The sequence below is a fragment of the Trichomycterus rosablanca genome, chromosome 9 (assembly GCF_030014385.1).
Source record: "Trichomycterus rosablanca isolate fTriRos1 chromosome 9, fTriRos1.hap1, whole genome shotgun sequence".
Lineage (NCBI taxonomy): Eukaryota > Metazoa > Chordata > Actinopteri > Siluriformes > Trichomycteridae > Trichomycterus > Trichomycterus rosablanca.
Window position 1 is genome coordinate 10,628,596 of NC_085996.1, and position 22,023 is coordinate 10,650,618.

Consider the following 22,023-nt stretch of genomic DNA (forward strand, 5'->3'; position numbering starts at 1 on the left):
AAACAAGTCCGATCCATGGAGGCCCCACCTCACTTACAGGAGTTAAAGGATCTGCTGCTAACATCTTGGTGCCAGATACCACAGCACACCTTCAAGGGTCTAGTGGAGTCCATGCCTCGACATGTCGGAGCTGTTTTGGCGGTAATGTGGGACCAACACAATATTAGGAAGGTGGTCATAATGTTATGTCTGATCGGTGTATATGTATATATGTGTACAGTAAAATGAAATTCCTTTTCCGATTACCCCAGCTTGTTCTGAATTTGGGGTCAGAGCACAGTGTTAGCCATTGAACAGCACCCCTGGAGCAGACAGGGTTAAGGGCCTTGGTTAAGGGCCTTGCTCAAGGGCCCAACAATGGCAGCATAGTGGAGCCTGGATTCAAACAGACAATCTTCCGATAGCTTGTTATAGCTTAAAGCTCTAACCATTATACTACCACTATCCTCATAATCCTACATAATAATAATAATCATAACAATATATACCTCCAGCTGCATCTTTACACCAGCCAGCGGTGGATTCTAACAGGGAACCTAAGCACACGCCGATTCCTCAAGAAAACAGTAGGAGTCACTGTTCCACTATTGCTTGTTAAGCTTCCGGCAGGCAGACATATAACAGGGTTATAGACCACTGAAGTCGTGCGTCATTCTGTAGTCCTCGTTATGCCCATATTTGGAGACCCGGGTCTAACTCAGATTTCCTATAGGAAAAATGAACGGGGTTTTCAAAAAATCGACTCTAACGCATCCTGTGCTAAATAAACATGTTCAGAACCCTGTACGTTTTGTCCTGTGTACATTTTTCTCCTGTACATCACTGGATCCTCTGAATTACGAGGTTGTTAAAGGGTCGTAATACTAATAATGCTACACGTAAGCTAATGCTACTGCGCATTAATTAGATGTCACTGAGCAGCTCGCTTTTGTTGAGTACAACCGAAGGCGTAACACCCGACCATCCTTGCTTTCTACTTTAATGTAGCTAGCTACTAAAAATATCAACCAAAACTTGTGAATATCACTCCACTGTTACACTGGTGAATCGCGCTGCTTCGTGCGGTTATTTAAGAGGCTTATAAAAGAAAAAAAAAAGAAAACATTAAGAGGCTTCCAGTTTAGTGACGCCAATTCAGTGCGCAGTAGCATTAGCTTACATGTAGCAATATTCATATTTTGACTCTTTAACGACTTCATAATTCAGAGGATCCAGTGATAATAGACAGAAGAATCTCCATAAAACAAAACGTAACAGCTTTGGAACATTTTTTATGACTACAGAATGCGATCTCCATTCATATTTCCCATTCAAAATTTCTCTTAGACCCGGGTTACGAAATATGGACATAACAACATGGCGTGGCCTACAAAATGACGACATGACTTCAGTGGTCTATTTAATCAACACTTCAAAACAACAATGACACTCTCCCCCTCCTCACTGTTTTAAATAATGCCGTTTGGTGAAGTTTCTCGCTGATGTTTGATGTTAATCTAGCCTGTGTATCACCTCGTACCTGGTGTGTTTGTGTGTGCTTGTGAGAGATTTTAAATTGAACTCCTGCGTCTTTCCATTACTACATGTTAGTCCTTCATTACAGGAGGTCGTGAATGTTCCAGCCAAGACAATTTAATTCCAGCGTGTGCCGTGCATTTATTCACTCTACCAAGGTGAAGAAAATAGCACGATGACTCACTCCAGAATAGTGGAATTTTCTTTGTTTGCATTCTTCTCACGTTTTTTTCCTCTTTTGCTTTCAATGCAGTCATCTTCAAATCTGCATTACAAAGATTCTGCCGCCTGCACCACCCACACGCTGGCAGAGGGGAGCAGCAAACTAGCACCTGCTTTCTTAAACCAGCCAGCAGTGGTTTCTCACGTATAGAGTCATGCCATGTACCTATGTGCATCTCTATTAGTCATGCTGGCGCCCTTGACCAGTCACTGTGGCAGCAGCAGTAAGGAGAAACCCAATCCGACCTTCCCTCAGATGTGTAATGTGTAATCCTAATTTTAATCTGTTGAGCATTGAGATTCAAACTCGAGAACTCAAACTCTCCGCTGTGATTGGCTGGTCTGCTTGACTGCTGCATTACCTGAGTCGTAAAATGTTTTAATTACAGTATACAATTACTGACTGTAGCCCATTTATTGATCTGTACACTTCTGTTGATCAGCACTGCAATGACAATAACATGATGATGCGATGACGGTGAGTGTTGTGCGAGTGCGTCAGGTGCAACAGTGTTGTTAGGAATTTCAAGACTGAGCACATGCCGCTACCCACTTAGCCACCGTGCCGCCCCAAATGCTGAACTAGTTTGGATTTTGATACTTGTTATTGTTTCTATTCAATAAAGCTTTATGCTGCGTTGACATGCTCTGTGATGTTATTAATGTTTAAATAGGTTGCTATATGGTTGTAATAAAAAAAATATATTTCTTTATATTATCAAGACAATGCAGTATTTATATCTTTTCTTGGATGTATCTTCTGTGCACAGCTTGTGTTCAATTCCCAAATTCTTACTTTGCAGGAAGTTTGCAGTACTTTCCCATGTTTAATCTTCAAAGATTTGTTCTTTCATGGGCTTTATATTTTACCAAGGTGCAAATAAAAGTCAAGAATTACACGTTGGGTTTATTAGCACAGCTAGGATTTGTCCTGTTGCCATCACAACTGCGTCGAGGGTGTCAGGAAAAGCACCAAACTGTAATGGATTGAACGTCTTAGGCCTGTTCAGTGCTGTTTGTCTCCATTCGTATTTTTTATTGGTTTAGAAAAATCTGGGAGCTCTAAGCAGTGTATTGGTGTCTGACTCCGTACCTGCTTTAGCTCCTTTTCCATTTGGTGGCAACTTTCTGTGTCCCATGTGAAAATCCCTCCACACTGTTCTGATGTGAAACTTACACATAACTCTGTGTGTTCTCTGCAGGTACATGATGCTAATCGATGGAAAAGAGGAAGTGTACATGATCGACAGGGACAATTCTGTCTTTCATATCTCTAACCTGGAGTTTCCCTACAGGAAGGACATGAAAACCCACCTCTCCAACACACTGCTGGATGGGGTGAGTTTGCATTGTGATGCATAAGGGTTTCCTTATTGGTACTGGATTTTGCTCCTATACACTATCAGGGGATAACTCAACCCTGGACAGGGCTCCCATTCATCACAGCGCTTTGTGGAAGTAGATGATGGCTATAGGACCACCACAGAGCAGGTATTATTTAGGTGGTGGATGATTCTCAGCACTGCAGTGACACTGACATGGTGGTGGTGTGTTAGTGTGTGTTGTGCTTGTATGAGTGGATAAGACACATCAGCGCTGCTGGAGTTGTTAAACACCTCACTGTCACTGCTGGACTGAGAATAGTCCACCAACCAAAAATATCCAGCCAACAGCGCCCCGTGGGCAGTGTCCTGTGACCACTGATGAAGGTCTAGAAGATGACCAACTCAAACAGCAGCAATAGATGAGCGATCGTCTCTGACTTTATGACTATAAGGTGAACCAACTAGGTAGGAGTGTCTAATAGAGTGGACAGTGAGTGGACACGGTATTTAAAACCTCCAGCAGCGCTGCTGTGTCTGATCCACTCATACCAGCACAACACACACTAACACACCACCACCACCATGTCAGTGTCACTGCAGTGCTGAGAATGATCCACCACCTAAATAATACCTGCTCTGTAGTGGTCCTGTGGGGGTCCTGACCATTGAAGAACAGGGTGGAAGCTAACAGGCTAAAAAGTAGGTAGAGAAATATATGGACTACAGTCAGTAATTGTAGAACTACAAAGTGCTTCTATATGGTAAGTGTAGAAACAAGGAGGTGGTTTTAATGTTATGGCTGATCAGTGTATATCGGACACCCCACTTTAATTCAGTATCAAAGTCAGACGTAGTAAAAGACCTGTGATATACAGCAGCATTTGGGATAACGTTATCTAAATCGAATCAAATCAGGGATGGACACCACTGGGGGGAAAAACCCAGGCCAGTTGGACATGAGAGAGTCATGAAAACTCTTCACAAACAGTGGCCAAAGCTAAGGATCAAATCCAGAACCTCGGGACCAATGCTTTCTGGTCTATACATTTATATTGAGTTTTGAGAACATGTACAATGTGTACAACGTGTACAATGTGACAGTGCCCTATCCTGGAAGTCTACAGATGTAGGGTACATTGACAGTATAGAAGCATAATGAACAGTGTTGATCAGAAGGAGCAACAGCTTGGCTGGAAGCAGCTGGGATCTTCCAGAACATTTCTGGCTCCTACAGGCTGTTATTTGTCAACTAATTGCTGGCAAAAGAAGCTTTGTTAGGTCTGTGATACAGATGCAACTTGCACAGGAAGGAAGACTGGAGATATTTAAGGACCACGGTTTAAATCAGCATGCTTAATATAGACGTGTAGCATGTGGATCCATTCGTGGAATTAATAATGCGTTCCACAGAAATGTACTGAGTGGGAATGTAAGATGGTAGATGATAGGGATGCAAATTTTGCTATTTAGATTAACCAATAACTAAGGCCTTACCTGCCGCTCAGGTGGCGCAGCGGTAAAATACTCTAGCACACCAGAGCTGGGATTTCGAATACATCGTATCGAATGTCAGCTCCGCCATCCGGCTGGGCTGGGCAGCTATATGAACAATGTTTGGCTGTGTTCATCCAGGGAGGGAGCTGGATAGGGACCCCATAACTGATGCAATTATGATTATTGGTGTCTGCACAGAGATGAGGAGTAATGCAATCAGGGTGTGGCTCTCCGTACACAAGGCTGATCGTCATATGGACTTGTGCAGGAGAAAATGTAATTTAATTTATAAATGTAATTTACTGACAATTTCCATGAAATTAGACACATTCTCCCATGAATTTAGTAGGGCCCTAGACATATCGATTTCACCACTTCACTCGCCCTCTGAAGGCTCTTGTCTGTACAAACAAACGTCCGACTGCTAAGGTGTGAAAACGATAGTGGCAGCCTCAGCCGCTGATTTGACACAAGGGACCGTACGAGAAGTTCTGCTAAGGATCAAGGAACCAAGTTCCAACTTCATGTGACATGAAAAGCTCTCCGCCCTTATCTTCCACTTCACACACACACTCGCACTCACACACTTCGACTTCCTGCTGATTGCCATCCTGTCGAGCCCATGTGGCCTTTGAGAGCTCTTGTTAAATTGAAGAGCAATGTGTGTTACATTAAAAAATATTGTTTGTCTGCCCTGAGACAAATGGAGCAGAAAATCATGTTTGTTTGTTTTTATTTCTCTTTTTTCTCTGACAGGAGATGATTGTCGACAAAGTGAACGGCCAGCCAATTCCACGCTATCTCATCTACGATATTATCAAAATTAGCGTAAGTAGCCCTTACAGGGTACGTTTTATTCTAACTTTGGCTAGAGAAACACTAAAGCCAACAGACCTGGTATTAAAACAACATCCGGTGACCAGGTGGCTCAGCGGGATATTCCGCTAGCACACCAGCGCCGAGATTCTGAACACCCCGGTTCGAGTCTCGACTCTGCTACCGGTCGGCTGGGCGCCGTCTAGCAGGCACAATTGTCCACCGTGAACCGTGGGTTGGGGAAATGACCGTACTAAGTGGGAGGAATCTTTCAACGCTGTGCAAGGACCTGGGTTAGCAGATGAAGCGGATAGGCGTCTGTGCATAAGCACGGGCGTAAAGAAGGGGTCCGCCAGGACTGCGCACGCATCAGCATGCACATGAGCAGCAATATACCCTCCCCTTGAATGCAGTCAGGGAAGACACATTGACTGTGCAAAAACGGGAGAAAAAGCCACTCGGGTGGCGCAGTGGTAAAACACGCTAGCACACCAGAGCTGGGATTTCAAATACATCATATCGAATCTCATCTACCATCCGGCTGGGCTGGGTGGCTACATTAACAATGACTGGCTGTTGTTCAGGGTGGGATGAGCCGGACCAGGGTTCCTCATAACCGGTGCAATTACGACCTCTGCTGGCTGGTTGAAGGTGCCTGCGCAGAGTTGAGAAATAATGCTGATCAGGGTGTGGCTCTCCGTACGCGAAGCTGACCTGCATATGAACTCTCCTCTTGCAGGTGAAAATATGCAGTCGGTACTGCACACGTGTCGGAGGGGGCGTGTGTCAATTGCGAAGCTCCTCAGTCAGCAGTGGAGGGTTGTATCGGTAGAGGTAAAGCGTGATGCAATCAGGGTAACTGGATACGACTAGAATAGGGGAGAAAATTGGGGGGAAAAATCAGAGAAAAAGAGAGAAAATGCATAAATAAATAGAAGAAAAAAACAACATCCAACGTTTTGCCAGCCGAGCCATTTCCGAAAAGTGGGGAAAAGAAAATGGGTCTAAAACTGTGTTTACAGTTTAATATTTACAGAAAATGATGGACCATAATTTGTGGAAATGAGTTTACGCTCATGCAGCTGTCACGCCAATGCAGATTTGCAGGTAGCGTCAACGTACATCAAACAGCCTTGATGCCTCGTAAACAGACTGGAAGAAGGAAACGAGGGCATAATCAAATATTGTAGGAATATTAAAACAATCCTTGAAGGTTCAGTTACAAAAGCAAGGTTTGTTTATAACTGAAATCAGGTGTGTGCAAAGATACACGATATGGACAAAAGTATTGGGACAGCTTTTTATGCATTTTACCCCCTTTTTATTCCAATTTAACATGGAAAATCTGCTGCTGGGAGAAGTCCAAGAAGGGGGTATATTCGACTGACACACACTCCCTCCGATATGTGTGCAGTCCATCAATCCCTTCTTATTCTCCCATACCATGGTGGATTTTCGCATATGGAGAGCCACACCCTGATCTCTGCGCTCCTCCACTTTCTATACAGGCACCCTGTGCAACAAAGGTCCTTAAACAGTGTTGATAACCTCACCCCTTAGTCCGGTCTTTTCCACCCAGCAGACTGGAGGCCAGTTAGTTTGCTGCAGGCATTAGCTAATTGAACCCGGGAGCTCAGAACCTCTGCTCTGTTGTGCTAGTGGATTATCCCGCTGCGCCACCTGAGCTGGATGAGCTTCTAACAGTGGCTTCTGGGTTATAGTGGGGCTTAAATCGGCAACCTTCTGACCTTCTCACCAGTCTTGTACCTTCCAGTAACCCCTGATCTAATACTGCCCTGAAGAACCAGAATATTCTGAGGTTTTTCAATAATACTTACGTGATTGAAAAGCTTTTTGAAGGCTTCTCGGCTTTGCTCTTTACAAATAAAAGGAATCTGGCTATTAAATGAAATGTTTTCAAACTTCTTGGAACGGTTGAATACGCCGGCTGTACATGAAACTTCTCCTGCTACATGGCTTTTAAATGAGAAAATCTGTTCTAATTAATTACAGCTTCAAGGCCAGCACGAGCAGCACAAGTTGACATTTAGCTTTTAATCTACTGGAAGAACGGGGAATCAATAGCATGCAAAAATGGATTATTAAGAGTGGCCTTGGGCGCTGATTGGTGCACTGTTCTTTACTGATAATGCCTATTAGGACTTGGAGCACAGCCCACTGTAAGAACACTGTGTTCAGTTTATTTATCTGAATGCAATTGCTTTTACATTGCGATAACATTGCAAAGGACACGGAGCAGAGTCCTTGGCGTGGAAACGAGAGAAATAAATAATAAGCAACAGCGAGAGACAGGAATGTAATATTAAAAATCTAAAGCTTTATAGACGTGGCTAGAAAGTGAGGGCTAAAAGTTTTTAAGTAGTTATTAAAGTTCTTCTTCCTTTCCCAGAACTAACAATAAGTTAAATATACATTGTCTATGAATTTAACATGATTTGAAGATCACAGATCAACCAATCAGCATGCCAGGTTGTTACATTTAAATGTATGTGTTTTTCCGGCTTGGGAACATTAAAGGTAAAGTCTGACACTGGTTGCTTGACTAAAAGTTGCTTGACCTAGTTACTGTTGATTAATTTTTTTGGACACAGTCCTACCTTTTTCCTCTCAATTTGGATAAATCCAATTCCCCTTTGCTCTAATTCCACTTTCAACCTCCACAGCATGCATGACACCTTTGCTGAGTTTTTTTTCCATGTGCAGCCACCAATTATTTGTAACCACATGTAAGTGAAATGCTTCAGACTTTTCTCTTAAAGTGACTGAATAATTGGAACAGCTCGATTTTATAAATTAATTAATAGTAATGATTTTTTTTAAATACAGTGGTGGTACCTTGAAACTCGACTTAAAATGGTTCTGGAAGTGGCGTGAAGTTTAAAAGGTGTTGAGTTTCAATGTATTTTTTCCCACAAGGATGTATGGGGAAACCTGTTAATGTGTTCCATGGTTCCATAGGCTAGTTGTAAAATAATGGGCTTGTTTTTGACACTTACACACTGAAAATAACACAAATATAATATAAACAACACTGAAATATACAGTGTATCACAAAAGTCAGTACACCCCTCACATTTCTGCAGATATTTAAGTATATCTTTTCATGGGACAACACTGACAAAATGACACTTTGACACAATGAAAAGTAGTCTGTGTGCAGCTTATATAACAGTGTAAATTTATTCTTCCCTCAAAATAACTCAATATACAGCCATTCATGTCTAAACCACCGGCAACAAAAGTGAGTACACCCCTTAGTGAAAGTTCCTGAAGTGTCAATATTTTGTGTGGCCACCATTATTTCCCAGAACTGCCTTAACTCTCCTGGGCATGGAGTTTACCAGAGCTTCACAGGTTGCCACTGGAATGCTTTTCCACTATTCCATGACGACATCACGGAGCTGGCGGATATTCGAGACTTTGCGCTCCTCCACCTCCCGCTTGAGGATGCCCCAAAGATCTTCTATTGGGTTTAGGTCTGGACACATGCTTGGCCAGTCCATCACCTTTACCCTCAGCCTCTTCAATAAAGCAGTGGTCATCTTAGAGGTGTGTTTGGGGTCATTATCATGCTGGAACACTGCCCTGCGACCCAGTTTCCGGAGGAAGGGGATCATGCTCTGCTTCAGTATTTCACAGTACATATTGGAGTTCATGTGTCCCTCAATGAAATGTAACTCCCCAACACCTGCTGCACTCATGCAGCCCCAGACCATGGCATTCCCACCACCATGCTTGACTGTAGGCATGACACACTTATCTTTGTACTCCTCACCTGATTGCCGCCACACATGCTTGAGACCATCTGAACCAAACAAATTAATCTTGGTCTCATCAGACCATAGGACATGGTTCCAGTAATCCATGTCCTTTGTTGACATGTCTTCAGCAAACTGTTTGCGGGCTTTCTTGTGTAGAGACCTCAGAAGAGGCTTTCTTCTGGGGTGACAGCCATGCAGACCAATTTGATGTAGTGTGCGGCGTATGGTCTGAGCACTGACAGGCTGACCCCCCACCTTTTCAATCTCTGCAGCAATGCTGACAGCACTCCTGCGCCTATCTTTCAAAGACAGCAGTTGGATGTGACGCTGAGCACGTGCACTCAGCTTCTTTGGACGACCAACGCGAGGTCTGTTCTGAGTGGACCCTGCTCTTTTAAAACGCTGGATGATCTTGGCCACTGTGCTGCAGCTCAGTTTCAGGGTGTTGGCAATCTTCTTGTAGCCTTGGCTATCTTCATGGAGCGCAACAATTCGTCTTTTAAGATCCTCAGAGAGTTCTTTGCCATGAGGTGCCATGTTGGAACTTTCAGTGACCAGTATGAGAGAGTGTGAGAGCTGTACTACTAAATTGAACACACCTGCTCCCTATGCACACCTGAGACCTAGTAACACTAACAAATCACATGACATTTTGGAGGGAAAATGACAAGCAGTGCTCAATTTGGACATTTAGGGGTGTAGTCTCTTAGGGGTGTACTCACTTTTGTTGCCGGTGGTTTAGACATGAATGGCTGTATATTGAGTTATTTTGAGGGAAGAATAAATTTACACTGTTATATAAGCTGCACACAGACTACTTTTCATTGTGTCAAAGTGTCATTTTGTCAGTGTTGTCCCATGAAAAGATATACTTAAATATCTGCAGAAATGTGAGGGGTGTACTCACTTTTGTGATACACTGTAATTGAAAACAGTTAAATACAATAAACCTGCTCTGTACTTTTACTTCTTTATTGTTTCCTTATGCTTCTTAATCGTGGAGATGCTTTATCCTGGAATACCATATTCCATTCAGTAAGGGAGCATTCACATGAGAAGCGTCAAAATCACTTTCACGCTGACTGTGCTGTTATTTCTTATAGAGTGTGGCGATGCACAAAGCTTAACGGACTTATTGTACTACAACAACGAGTGAGAGTTTCATTAATAGAGAGAAATTATGATCAATAATAATTAGGAGATGTTTATTAAGCTTTTTTTCATGATAAGTGTTTTAGACTCTCGGAAAACCTGATTCTTACAATTTCTCAGAACCCCGAGCTGTAACACAAGTTTAAAAGTGAAACAGTGAGGGAAATCCGGCTACTTTCAGAGTGAATTTGATGGTTACTCCACACAAATGCAGATTCGTCTTACATTCGCACTTTGATGATGTCTTACCGCACCGCTAAAGCCAAACGCTGAAAAAAACGGCAGTCGCACACGTGTATAAGTTATCTCTGGGTTTTGTGCACGTCAGCCTCTAAACCCTTGTCGATGTGAACTCGCTTGACAGTGGACAATGTGGACAGTTTTTTTTTTGTTTTTTTTATATATTATCTAATCTGATGTAATTTTGATGGGCCTACAAATGCAGTATCTCACCCCAGACAGGATGCTGATTCATTGTGGGGTCACGGCGATCTCACAGAAACTCTGTAGACGCCTGATCGGCTGATAGCAAAGCTGGGTCTTAAACCTTCTTGTATATTTTGGTTGCTCTGTCTGTCTGTCTGTCTGTTTCTGTGATAGACATACAAGTTAAAATGTCAGCATCTCTGTGTGATCTCTGTATCTCTGCATGGTTCCATATATCGATCACAACCCTTTCATTCAATTCTCTGTTTCCTTTTAACAATCTGGAACCCTAAAAGCAGCCGTCGGGGAACCAGCACTGATATTTTAATGTTTATAATAAAAACCAACACTGTGAATGTCCTGTCCTCAGGGACAAAACCTGCCCATCATGTATCAGCCAATGTTTTTCTCATACACACGGTTCTCCTATCGCAAGCTGAGTGTGAAATTATAAAAGTAAAGGAACAGATTAAAAATTTCTCTTGCATTTATGATTCACACCTGCAGTTATGAGTTTTTCAAAAAAAAATAAAGCTTTGGATTACAGTAAAAAAAGAAAAACGTTTTCTGTTGCTACACCAGGTTGGATCAGTAGTTTTGGAAATGTTCTTTCGTTGGAACTGGACAGTCGTGACTCTGACCAGGACAAAGCGCTTGATTAAAATGAAATAAAAAGTAATAATAGTTTGCATAATCGTTTTGAGACCCACTGCACACCCTGACCAGGATAAAACGCTTGATAAAAAATAAAATACAACCCCAAATCAGAAAAAGTTGGGACATTGTGGAAAATGCAAATACAGTAAAAATACAGTGTTCCTTACATTTACTTTGATTGCAGACATGATGAACCTGAGATATTTTATGTTTTATCTGCTCAACTTCTTTACATTTATTAATAAACATCCATTCCTGCATTTCAGGTCTGCAACACATTCCAACAAAGTTGGGATGGGAGCAATTAGCAAATAGGGCTAATAATAAGGTGAAAAAACTAAATAATGATGTGATTTCAAACAGGTGATGTCAACAGGTGATTGTAATTATGGTTTGGTAAAAAAGCAGCATCCAGGACAGGCTAAGTCAACAAATGTGTGAGAAAATGATTGAAATGTTTAGAAACAATGAACCTCAAAGAAAGATTGAAAGGGATTTGCATGTTTCTCACTCTACAGTGCATAATATCATTAAACGAATTAAGGAATCGGGAGGAATTTCAGTGCATAAAGACCAAGGGTGCAAGCTTAAGCTGAACGCCAGTGATCTTCAATCCCTCAGACGGCACTGCATCAAGAACCACCACTCAACAATAGCTGATATAACCACATGGGTGAGGGATTACTTTGTCAAGCACTACAATACAGAGTTACATGCACAAATGTCACTTAAAACATTACTGTGCCAAAAAGAAACCTTATGTTTACCATGTCCAGAAGCGGCGTCAACTTCTCTGGGCTCTGAGGCATCTAGAATGGACCATCAGACAGTTGAAACGTGTATTGTGGTCAGATGAATCAGCATTCCAGGTCTTTTTTTGGGAAGAAATGGATGCCATGTGCTCCGGAACAAAAACAAAAAGGACCATCCAGACTGTTATCAGCAACAAGTCCAAAAACCAGGGTCTGTCTTAACTTGTTTTGGAATGTGTTGCAGGTCTGAAATGCAGGAATGGATGTTTATTAATAAATGAAATGAAGTTGAGCAGATAAAAGATGAAATATCTCAAGTTCATCCTGTCTGCAATCAAATAAAAGTCAAAGTAAATGTAAGGAACACTGCTGTCCCAACTTTTTCTGATTCGGGGTTGTAAAAACCAAACAACATCATGCTTGTAAAATATTGTACTGTTAATAAAAAAGTAATAATAGTTTTCATAATCGCTTTGAGACCAGGATGAAGCGAGCAGTGGTTAAATATGACAGTGAAATGAATGAAATGAAATATTCGGAGGCAGGGAAGAGCATGCTGGGTCAGCGCTGGTATTCAGCACTAATTATGATAGCTTTTTATGGGATAATTAATGTTAAACAATTTGTTTCTGCGTTGACATGAAGGCTGCCCCCTCACCCTTCCAAATAAAGAAGCTTCAGTGATGGTTCCTGAATTATAATGAAGTTATTACCAGTTTGCTATTGTGTGCGCAGCCTGACATCAATCTCAACAAATTACTGAGTCTGAATATAGAGAGAAAGTCTTCATTAGTTTGTTTGGCCCAAGGCTCTGTCTCAATGCTTGGCTAATATAGGTTAGCATAGTTTTTTTTCCCGCTTGTCAGTAAGGAGACGTGAGAGCAGCGGGTGATGGAATCAGAAAGGTCCTGTCTGACAGGATGTAATCATGACGGCGTGATTGCAGCATCGCTCTCATGGCCCGTGTTGAACAGAGATAGTTCAGGCGGTACACATCTTTAGGTGGACCGTACTCAGCACTGCAGTGGAACTAATGTGGTAAAGACATGGCTGTGTAGGGTCCTACTAAATCTACAGGAATATGTTTAATGCTTATTTTTATGCACCTCATTTTTTAAAAATCACAGATTTCAAAGTCTTTAAATTACACCCATAGATTGAATTATAAAATAAACTATTGACGATAAACTGGACTGGGCTAAGAACACTGATGCCCTTTACAGGAAGGGTCAAAGTCGTCTCTATTTTTTGAGGCGCCTGAGGTCCTTCAACATCTGCCGGACTATGCTCAAGATCTTTTATGAGTCTGTGGTAGCGAGTGCTATCCTCTATGCTGGGGAAGCAGGCTGAGGGTGGCAGATGCCAACAGACTCAACAAATTGATCCGCAAGGCCGGTGATGTTGTGGGTGTGGAGCTGGACTCTCCGACCGCAGTATCGGAGAGGAGGACGCTGTCTAAGCTGCAGGCTATTATGAACAATGGCTCCCACCCACTTAATGCCACAGTGATGAGTCAAATGAGCACATTCAGTGCAAGACTCATCCTACCAAAATGCACCACAGAGCGCCACAGGAAGTCTTTTCTACCTGTGGCCATCAAACTCTACAATTCCTCCCTTAATGTGTGACACTATGGTTTATCTGTGCAAGATTCAGTATTCATTGTGCAACAATAATAACATCAGCATTTTGATTATTTGTGTGTATATAACTTTTTAACTTTAACTTAACTTTTTCTTCTTCTTTTTTCTTTGTTTTAAGCTAGTAGAGTGTTTATTCTTTTTACATAAATGGGTGCTGCTGTAAAAAACTGCAATTTCCCTCTGGGATCAATAAAGTATTCTGATTCTGATTCTGATTAAATGGAAGCTACAACACACAGCACAGCCTACCTAAATAGTTGTAAACCTAGAACATCCAGCGATGCTGCAAGGCTTCATGTTCTGCCTCAAAGACAAAAATACTCGCCTATGTTTTGACACGCCCCTCTCTGCGTCCACAGAATTGGTTGGGAGTTTTCCAAACTCGGTTACCTGATTTGTGGGCGGCACGGTGGCTCAGTGGGTAACACTGTCGCCTCACAGCAAGAAGGTCCTGGGTTTGATCCCAGGGTGGGGCGGTCTGGGTGGAGTGTGCATGTTCTCCCTGTGTCTGCATGGGTTTCCTCCGGGTGCTCCGGTTTCCTCCCACAGTCCAAAGACTTGCAAGTGAGGTGAACTGGAGATACAAAATTGTCCATGACTGTGTTTGATATAAACTTGTGAACTGATGAATCTTGTGTAATGAGTAACTACCGTTCCTGTCATGAATGTAACCAAAGTGTAAAACATGACGTTCAAATCCTAATAAACAAACAAACCTGATTTGTGTTTTTAGCTGCTTTAAACTTGGACATTTTGAGTAACTGATTGCTAACTGAATTGTCGTAGGATTGCTAGCACCGCCTCTTAGTCAGTGTGTTTAGAGTCGAGGTCAGTGCAGGTGACTGGACTTCCTTTACCCCAGCTTACTTTGTGCTGTAATTGATTTATATAATTGATTTTTTTGCATGGTCTCAATGTGGACACACCCACTAGGTCTTAGTTACTAAGCATTATGTGGGTAAAGACTGGCTTTGAGTACCATAGGGATGAAAAAAATCCATGGGAAGGTTGAACCCATGAGTCAAACTGGTTCTGCTCTGAATTAAATTCTACAATAGGGCAGCATCGTGGCTCGGTGGGTAGCACTGTCGCCTCACAGCAAGAAGATCCTGGGTCTGTTTCCCTGGTGGGGTGGTCCGGATCTTTTCTGTGTGGAGTTTGCATGTTCTCCCCGTGTCTGTGTGGGTTTCCTCCAGGAGCTCCGGTTTCATTTACATTTACAGTATACAGTATAATGAATCTTACAGTATACAGTCTAAGCAGTTCAGTATTAAGGGCCTTGCTCAAGGACCCAACAGTGGCAACCTGGCAGTTGTGAGGTTTGAACCAACAGCCTTCTGCTTACTAGTCCAGTACCTTATCCACTAGGCTACAACTGCCACAGTCCAAAGACATGCAAGTGAGGTGAATTGAAGATACAAAATTGTCAGTGACTGTGTTTGACATTAAAACTGAACTGATGAATCTTGTGTAACCAGTAATTATCTGTTCTGTCGTTAAAAACATGACGTTAAAAATAGGGATGTCCCGATTTGATCTTAAAGTTTGGAATCGGGGCCGATCGAGGCATTTTTTAACTGATCGGTATCGATTTTACTAAGCCCGATCCTTTGTTTTACGTCAGCATGTCCGCTGTGTGGAAATATTTTTAATTGGAAAGTGAAACAAGTCCAACAGCGAAGTGTTATGTCTGCAATGTGAGCGTTTCATGAGGCAGTAGTAGCAGAGCTGCGTTCATTACTGTAGAATTTTACTATTTATATGGTGTGTGAGACAAGGATCACACCGGTTTACAAAACAACGTAGTGATGCACTCGTTTAATAAAGAAATAAATACACGGTACTACTCACAAATTGTCGGGAGCATAACACTTTATTAACTTCTTCTGTTACCGTACCGAATAGCGGACAGCTAAAGTCATCGCGTTAGCCAAGCACGCCATTCCATGCACTATGGAAGCCCCAAAGGGTCAAAACACATTCACTTTGTGTAGAAACGTCCATCAAACTATTGAGATGCTGATTTTCCTCAAAAAGAACCTTCACTTAATTTTGAGTGTTCTAGTTTTACTACTACAATGCTGCACTAAGTTTGTTTAGTTTTATTTTGTAAAAATAAAAGAACATTAAGCAATAGCTTAGATGCAGGCAATTTTTTTCCTACAGCACTGCAGAGCTATTCAGTTGTTAAACATATACATTGGATTAATTTGAATAACTGTAATGTACTTGAAGTGTGCACTGTGTGAACAGTATTATCTAGTTCTTATCTAGACAATATCTAGAAAATACAAGTATCGGTTTGAGACTCGGTATAGGATCGGGATCAAAATTAATGATCGGGATCGGGAAAAAAAAAACGTGAGCGGGACATCCCTAGTTAAAAATCCTAACAAGTAAATAAATAAATGCTAAAATAGCTTGTTTTTCCATGTTAACTGGTTTGCTGATTGTTTGGCTTTCAGGTCTTGCTTTGTTTTCTGTGTTTTGTTCTTTTGATTAGTTAATTCTAGGTGGCTATATTCATCTCTAGACGCATCTTTAGTTTTAAATGTCGCCACACGTGCTCTTGTTCTCTCGCTTTGTTTGTAGGACAGTTTAATTTATGTGTTCCCTCAGTGGGAACATGTTCAAGCCTTCTACAGCTTATATATAGACTCATGGGTTTGTGTGGAACACCTCTTATTACCTTTCCTCTTAATTATAAGCTTCGGTGTCGACAGGCTTTTCTGTACAAAGCAATATTTCCGTACTGATTTCATCACATTCTGAGATTAGGGTTTATTTACCTTCTGAGATTTAACCAATATATCAGGGAAGAAATCCCATTACGTGTTGCTTCCTCTTCCTCTTCCTCTTGATCCCAGTTGCATTTAATTATTCTTATGTTTTGTCATGCAGATTTGGGGTTGAGCTAGTCTGGGCTGGCATGATAATATTGTACAAATAATAGAAATTTCCTACTAAATGCCGTATCTAAACTGTATTCTTTCTGTATTCTGCTCTACAATACAGTACAGTACAGTACAGTACTACCCAATGCTTACAGTACTTATTGTCTAAGGGCCAGCACAACACACACTAACACACCACCACCATGTCAGTGTCACTGCAGTGCTGAGAATGATCCACCACCTAAATAATACCTGCTCTGTAGTGGTCCTGTGGGGGTCCTGACCATTGAAGAACAGGGTGAAAGCTAAAAGGCTAAAGAAGTATGTAGAGAAACAGATGGACTACAGTCAGTAATTGTATTTCTACAAAGTGCTTCTATATGGTAAGTGGAGCTGATAAACCGGACAGTGAGTGTAGAAACAAGGAGGCGGTCATAATGTTATGCCTGATCGGTGTAAATGATCAGCCATTGTTACTGCCATTACAGTGTAAGTGGGACATAACAAATAGTAAGAAATAATATTCACATGCTGATAGGATTTGTTAATAGAAGTATCTCTCTCCACTGCTGTGATTTCTCTGACTGGATCAATAACGTTATAGTATCCACCCACCAAGTCATCCAGCTAAATACCTAACAAGCTGTCTATCCAACCATCCAGCTAGCCATCCTTACCAAGAGCTCTGATTCGGCTTAACTCCTATTTGAAGTGGGAATTGATTACACTCCCCATATTTCCTTTCCTTCTCCAGACCTGAATGCAATTGAACTCCAGTGAGATGTGGAGGATGTGGCTTATAGACCAAACATCATCTCTAGCTCCCATACACAATCAATACAGATCCCACAGCCACCGGGGAGCCCAATCCTGTCCTTAGCATGCTTATGGTAGCTATGACGGCTGGATCCATTTTCTAAACCGTAGCCCATTTGAGCAGATTTCTGTGCTTTACTGCAGTTTTATTGCAGTTATTTAATTTAGTTTTTTTGTTTTGGTTGAAAAACATTAGTCAGGTAGATTTTTGAGCTACTGTAAGATGTGTCGGAGACACATTGAGCCATTATTATCACACAAATACATGATCAATAGCTAGCCCGCGGGCACCCGGGAGGCTGATCATGTGCTTAGCATACCATCGATAGGTTAGCCCTTTTCAGATAATCAGATGAGCTACCGTTCGTGCTTGAAATTGAGATGATTCAGGTAAGAAAAGGGAAATGGATTCCACATTCTTGTTGGAATCTGCTTTGTATTTTGGTGTGAAATTAGCCACTTAGTTTCCGCATCACAGGGTTGTGGTGTGTATTTGCTCATTTAATAGATTATAATGAATATAATGTCTTTATTTGTCATATATTTATAGGCTTAAGCAAGGCTCTGGAGCAGAGAAGGTTAAGGGTCTTGCTTAAGGGCTGAATTGCAGAGCTGGGATTCAAACTCTCAAACTTTTGATTGACAGCCCAAAGCTCTACCCACTAGGCTACCACTGTCCCGCTTTTAAAGCAACTTTGACAGTCGTACAAACTTCTTTGCTTTCATTATTTATTCATTCATCCATTCCTAATGGATTCTGCGGTCCCCCTCATCTCCACTTTTCCTTTGTATTCATTTTGACATAGCCCAATCCCCATTGCATTAGTGGCCTCTGTAGAATAAAGAGACCCCACCCGGGTCAAGAAGTGATGCAGACCAGCATATACCTACTCCTACTTTTTTACCAGCTAGGGTTGAATTTCTACAAAGTCTCCTACATGGAGTAGTGGTAGCTCAGTGGTTAAGGTACTGGACTACCTTTCGAAGGTTGCTGGTTCAAGCCCCACCACTGGCATGTTTTACAGAGATTATTTCATATCTAGCTTCTTTTAAAATGCTGGCCAATTGTTTGTGTAAAGCATCCGACCAAGCCAATGGCACAGCAGGAACTTGGGTTCGAGGCTAGCACATTAGACCACTTAAAGACCACACGTGATTTTTAAGGGTACAAATTTATGTTGTGACGGGAACGGAGTGCTTTAAACCAACTTTCTTCAAGCGACCCATATTTTATCACAATGCATCACATCGAAACACGAAACGAAATATACTTAATTAATAAAAATGGTGCCAATCTGGTCCCACTGTGGTTTACAAGATGTAACGTAAAGTCTCCACAAGGGGGCGTTCATGTACGAGGTCATTTTGTGTTTGTTCCTGTTAAAATTTGTTTCATTTTGGCTCACGACCCACTCAAGGGGACCCAGTCAACACAAACAATGCATCGAAACGTACCTACTTAATTAATAAAAATGGTGCCAATCTGTTCCCACTGTGGTTTACAAGATGTAACGTAAAGCCTCCACAAGGGGGCGTTCGTGTTTGTGCCTGTTAAGATTAGTTTCATTTTGGCTCACGACCCACCCAAGGGTCACGACCCAGGGTTTGAAAAGCCCTGCTTTAAGCTGTTAGATGAATCGGATTAGAACTGGAGGAATTTGGAGGAATGTTTTACCACACTGGTCATTTCGTGTTTGTGCCTGTTAAAATGAGTTTCATTCTGGCTCACGGCCCACCCAAGGGGACCCAGTCATCACGAACAATGCATCGAAACACACACAAAAAAAAAACTTAATTAATAAAAAGGGTGCCAATCTGGTCCCACTGTGGTTTACAGGATGTAATGTGAAGCCTCCACAAGGGGGCGTTCGTGTACAAGGTCATTTCGTGTTTGTGCCTGTTAAAATTAGTTTATTTTTGGCTCATGACCCACGCAAGGGTCACGACCCAGAGTTTGAAAAGCCCTGCTTTAAGCTGTTAGATGAATCCGATTAGAACTTGTCGATATACAGCTAATGATTACGAGGAATATGGAGGAATGTTTAACAACACTGGTCCAAATACATTTGCATCCATCATTTACTCTAAAACGCTGTGGTGATAATACCTGGTTAATTTCTGTCCTTCTGTTAAATACTGAAACCCCTGCTGTTCTGGTGTGTACTTGCTCATTTAGGATTCAAATCAACCGTCACGCTCACACACACACACTTCGCTCTCTCCTTATCTAAAGCAAGAGCTTTCTGGCTCTGTGGCAAAAATGGAGAATGCTCATCAGGGTTTTCTCTGTCAATTAAAAAAACATTTTACAGTTTAATTCCAAGAGGAAAATCATCATAAAGCGCAAAGCTTTCCAACCAATCAGGTTGCTTCTGCGCTCCCAGCATCTTAAACCCATGTGTGGTTCAATTAATCAAACAAAAAGCTCCTCTCGCAAAGCAAGTCCTTCAAGCCTCAGGAACAAACACATCTTGTTTTGCTAGTTTACGTCAGCCATGTCCTGCTGTTAGCGTTTGAAAATCTCCGAAGAACGTCTAAATGCTGGTGCCACGCCGGTGGTGTCGTGCTCTGCTTAAAACTTTGTAGCTTCAGCCAGACTAATCAGTAGGATCTGACCTATAGAGGTACGTATAGAGGTTAAGCATGTCGCCCGAGTTTCTTGCTGCTCATAAATATTAAAGCAAACTGTGACACCTTAAGTGTGTCATTCTCACCTCCCGCCCACTGAAGCGATCCGAATCGATCCTTTGGCCTCGCCTTCGTTTCCCAGAGGCTACAGGTTCAGCATGCGGCTGCCATAAATTAGCAAAACAAGATCAATTTTTTTATGCTGATGAAGGACTCGCTTATTCTTGTTTCGTAGGGCAGAGGCTTTGTTCAATTAACAGCCAAACATGACCAGATGGCATGCTGGGAATGCAAGTACCATCTGGAATAGATGGGAAACCTGGTGTTTTAAGAGCATTTTCCTCTTAGGGTTGAATTGCTTTTTTTAAATGACAGGGGAAAAGTCACTACATTAAGGTTCTGGATTGAGAGAAGCAGAACTGTAGACACAGTAAAACGTTTTAATTTGATGGGAATTTGATGGCTTGCTTACTATTGGCAACCTTAACAGTGGTAGTGTAGTGGGTAGAGCTTTGGGCTCTCAGTTGGAAGACTGTCCCCTCACCTCCTCCTTTTCCTTCTTATTCATTTTGACATAGCTCAATCCCAATTGCATTAGTGGCTTCTGTAGCATACAGAGACCCAGGGATCCAGGCTTAGCGCATATCTACTCTGACAGAAAGCCAGTAACACCTATATGGGAGGTTGCTGGTTCAAACTCCACCACTGGCCGGTTGCCATTGTGTCTTGTCCAGTCATGTTGATGCCTTGATCAAACAGACGATTATTTTAAATCTAGCTTCCTTTCAAAATGCTGGCCAATTGTTTCTGTAAAGCGCCCAGCCTGACCAGTGGCAACCAGTATATGGAAAAAAAAAAGTATTGAGGCAGCCTGTTTAGTTTTAAAATGTGTGTGTTTAATCCACAACAGTTGCTAACAGGTGTAGAAAATCAGTTATATAAAAAATGATATGCTTCCAAGTTTGCAGCAACAGTTTAGGGTAGGCCCTTTTATATTTCCAGCATGACTGTACCCCTGTGCATAAAGCAAGATCTATAAAGACATGAAGAAAAGCTCAGCTGCACAGAGCCCAACTGAATGGTTTTGGAATGAACTAGAACATCAATTGAGGCTTTCTTGACCAACATCAGTGCCCAGCCATACACATTTTTTGACTGAATAAGGCACAAATTCCCACAGACATACTTCAAAGTCTTGTAAGAAGCCTTCTCAGAGGCTTTTAACATCTCACTCTATTTTAACATCATCTCCTTTTTGATATGGGACGTCCAACAAGCTCATGATAGTCATTTGTCCAAATACTTCTTGCCATCCTTCATTCATCCACAATCTTTAAGTAAGCTCTTTTCCACCCACACTCAAATCCAACCCACAAAAGATGCCAGAGGAATAATAGTTGCTTTCAACCATTGCTGTGAAATGTAGGTCCTCAGATTTCTGTCCTTTTTTCCGCTCGTCCTCTAATATTGGCAGAATCGATGTTATTCCTCTGAGTGCTTGTGCATAGAGCTGACGAGTAAATTCTGTCCAGCCTGTAGAGACGTCCTGAAACGTGCAGATTCCTAAATGTCAGTGGATCGTTGCACATGAATGTAGGGGTCATGAATTTTCAGGAGAATGAGATGGATGGTGTGCAGTTCAACCCAGTTTGCTTGACTCTGTAATTCTATCACAATTTTATAACAATGCACAATGTTTTAGTCTCTGTTGTTGTACTGTTTAATGATTTTAACTTTAACGATTTAAAGTTTTAATGAACAACAACAAACATTGCATAAATATTTGTTATTTATATATTTTTTTACATTGTTTGCTCATTTATCAAACAGAAGTACGAAGGTATTTGGGGGATGGGGTTAAATCACCTCAAATACTGGTCATACGTGAGGATACAGGGTCT

The 22,023-nt window shown here is 41.8% G+C and overlaps 1 protein-coding gene across 1 annotated transcript in view; it reads left to right on the plus strand.

Annotated features, from left to right (window-relative positions):
* rngtt (RNA guanylyltransferase and 5'-phosphatase) overlaps positions 1–22,023 on the plus strand; it is a 134,232-nt gene that overhangs the window by 44,424 nt on the left and 67,785 nt on the right. The window contains exons 9-10 of the mRNA XM_063001128.1: positions 2,940–3,075; positions 5,313–5,384. Of these exons, the coding sequence (XP_062857198.1) occupies positions 2,940–3,075; positions 5,313–5,384 (208 nt within the window). The remainder of the gene's footprint in view (positions 1–2,939; positions 3,076–5,312; positions 5,385–22,023) is intronic.